Source organism: Humulus lupulus, chromosome 7 (genome assembly GCF_963169125.1).
Source record: "Humulus lupulus chromosome 7, drHumLupu1.1, whole genome shotgun sequence".
In the NCBI taxonomy this organism is placed as follows: Eukaryota; Viridiplantae; Streptophyta; class Magnoliopsida; order Rosales; family Cannabaceae; genus Humulus; species Humulus lupulus.
This window is the reverse complement of record NC_084799.1, coordinates 151,220,232-151,222,766: the sequence shown is the minus strand read 5'-3', so window position 1 is coordinate 151,222,766 and position 2,535 is coordinate 151,220,232. Positions and strand designations below refer to the sequence as shown.

The window sequence follows — 2,535 nt, the reverse complement described above, 5'->3', positions numbered from 1 at the left end:
TCGGTCTTTACCACCTCCATCTAGTGTCAAGGAAATACGGTCGTTTCTTGGTCATGCGGGTTTCTATCGAAGATTTATAAAGGACTTCTCTAAAATCTCTACACCACTGTGCAAGCTCCTCCAAAAAGATGTTAAGTTCGAGTTTGATGAGAAGTGTCTATTGGCCTTTAACATATTAAAAGAATCTTTGACTACAGCGCCTATTATCCAACCACCGAATTAGGAGTTGCCTTTTGAGCTTATGTGTGACGCTAGTGATTATGCAGTGGGTGCAGTCCTAGGGAAACGAGTTGACAAGCTTCCTCATGTGATTTACTATGCTTCTAGAACTCTAAATGATGCACAGTTAAATTACTCTACCACTGAGAAGGAACTATTGGCGGTTATCTTTGCTTTGGAGAAGTTTCGTTCTTATTTGATTGGGACGAAAGTAATCATATATACCGACCATGCTGCTCTTAAATATTTGCTAGCAAAGAAGGAGGCAAAACCAAGACTTATTCGGTGGATTTTATTGTTACAAGAGTTTGACTTGGAGATAAAAGATAAAAGCGGCTCGGAAAATCTAGTGGCTGATCACTTGAGTCGGTTGATTCGGGAGGAGGAGTTCTTACCATTGCATGAGCGGTTTCCAGATGAGCAACTCCTTGCCATGCAAGAAGTTATTCCTTGGTATGCCGACATTGTAAACTACCTTGCTTCAAAGGAGTTACCAAGTGATCTCACACAAGCACAACGGAACAAGATTAAGCATGATGCTCGCCACTATATATGGGATGAACCTTATCTTTGGAAGCATTGTACTGATCAAATCATTCGTAGGTGTGTACCGGAATCTGAATTTCGTTCCATCCTTGCTTTTTGTCATGCTTATGCTTGTGGTGGACACTTTGGACCTAAGAGGACAGCTCGTAAGATATTTGACAGCGGTTTCTATTGGCCCACAATTTTCAAAGATGCTTATGCTTATTGTAAGGCATGTGATCGTTGTCAACGAGTTGGTAACATAACGGCCAAGGATCAAATGCCTCAAACTCCCATTTTAATTCTTGAGATCTTTGATGTTTGGGGTATGGATTTCATGGGACCATTCCCATCCTCTTTCGGCTATGAATATATTTTATTGGCGGTAGACTACGTGTCTAAATGGGTGGAAGCAATTGCAACTAGAACGGATAATTCAAAAACAGTAGTGGATTTCATTCGCTCCAACATTTTTGTGCGTTTTGGTACACCTAAGGCTATACTTAGTGATCGAGGTACTCATTTTTGTAACAAGAGTATAGAAGCATTGTTTCGACGCTATAGGGTAACTCACAAGGTGACAGTTGCTTATCATCCATAAGCCAACGGGCAAGCGGAGGTTTCTAATCGTGAAATCAAATTGATCCTTGAGAAAACTGTAAATTCAAACCGGAAAGATTGGAGTACAAGGCTTGATGATGCCTTGTGGGCGTATCGAACGGCATATAAAACACCTATCGGTATGTCACCTTATCGGTTGGTGTATGGTAAACCTTGCCATCTACCGGTGGAGCTAGAGCATAAGGCGTGGTGGGCTGTAAAGAAGTGTAACATGGACACGGTTGCTGTAGGACAACAAAGAATGCTTCAATTGCATGAGTTAGAAGAAATACGCAATGAAGCATATGAGAGCTCGAAAATCTATAAGGAGAAAACCAAAGCTTTTCATGACAAACATATTCTTCGGAAGAGCTTTGTGGAAGGTCAGAAAGTTCTCATGTATCACTCTCGCCTTAAACTCTTTCCTGGGAAGTTGAAGTCTCGCTGGTTAGGTCCGTTCATTGTTACCAAGGTTTTTCCTCATGGAGCGGTCGAAGTTGTAAGCCCAAGCACGGGGAAGTCTTTCAAGGTGAATGGCCAGAGACTGAAGCCTTATTATGAGTCAATGGCCGAGGAGGAGCAAGTTCATGTGATGTACCTTGAAGACCCAGTTTATGTTGATGAAGAGTGAAGTTCTGAGTCGAGCTAGCGACGTTAAACGTAGCCATCTTTATTGTTTTCAGTTTTAGTTATTTTTATTTTTATTTTTAAGTTGAACATTTAGTTTTTTCAATTTTTTGTACTCTGATTCTCTCTTTAAACCGTGAAAAACGTGAAAAAAATAAAAATAAAAATAAATAAGTAAAAAAAAATGCAGAAAAAGGCACCATGCCGCGGCACATAAAAGCCCTGCCGCGGCACGAGAAGAAGGCCCGAATCCAGAAACATGTCTGCCGCGGCACATAAAAGTTCCTGCCGCGGCACACGATGCACACCCACAAGCCGAGAGGAGTGTGCCGCGGCACAGAAAATCCCTGCCGCGGCACGTGCAGAACCCCCCAAATCCGAGACTTCTGTGCCGCGGCCACTAAATACCCCTGCCGCGGCACGAGCCCAGTAACTGCCTAAATGCCTATTTTCTTTCCCTTTTCACCATTCATTCACCCTTCTCCTAAATACAAACCGATTCTCCCATTCTCCATTCTTCTTCTTCTTCTCTTAAGCCCTACACACCATTATCAATCTTAAATA

At 42.2% G+C, this 2,535-nt stretch overlaps 1 protein-coding gene across 1 annotated transcript; it reads left to right on the top strand.

Moving 5' to 3' along the window:
• The first annotated feature begins 241 nt into the window (after nucleotides 1-241).
• Nucleotides 242-1,975, top strand: LOC133792288 (uncharacterized). The gene is made up of 3 exons (XM_062230194.1): nucleotides 242-971; nucleotides 1,134-1,259; nucleotides 1,347-1,975. The coding sequence occupies exons 1-3, from the start codon at nucleotides 242-244 to the stop codon at nucleotides 1,973-1,975; spliced, it is 1,485 nt and encodes a 494-aa protein (XP_062086178.1).
• The last annotated feature ends 560 nt before the right edge of the window (nucleotides 1,976-2,535 follow it).

Excerpts from the sequence above, each read along its gene's own strand:
- LOC133792288 (XM_062230194.1), top strand. The coding sequence starts at position 242 with ATGTGTGACGCTAGTGATTATGCAGTGGGTGCAGTCCTAGGGAAACGA. Across the intron at positions 972-1,133 it reads CAAAGATGCTTATGCTTATT|ACTACGTGTCTAAATGGGTG; the intron begins GTAAGGCATGTG and ends TATTGGCGGTAG. Across the intron at positions 1,260-1,346 it reads GGCTATACTTAGTGATCGAG|CCAACGGGCAAGCGGAGGTT; the intron begins GTACTCATTTTT and ends ATCATCCATAAG.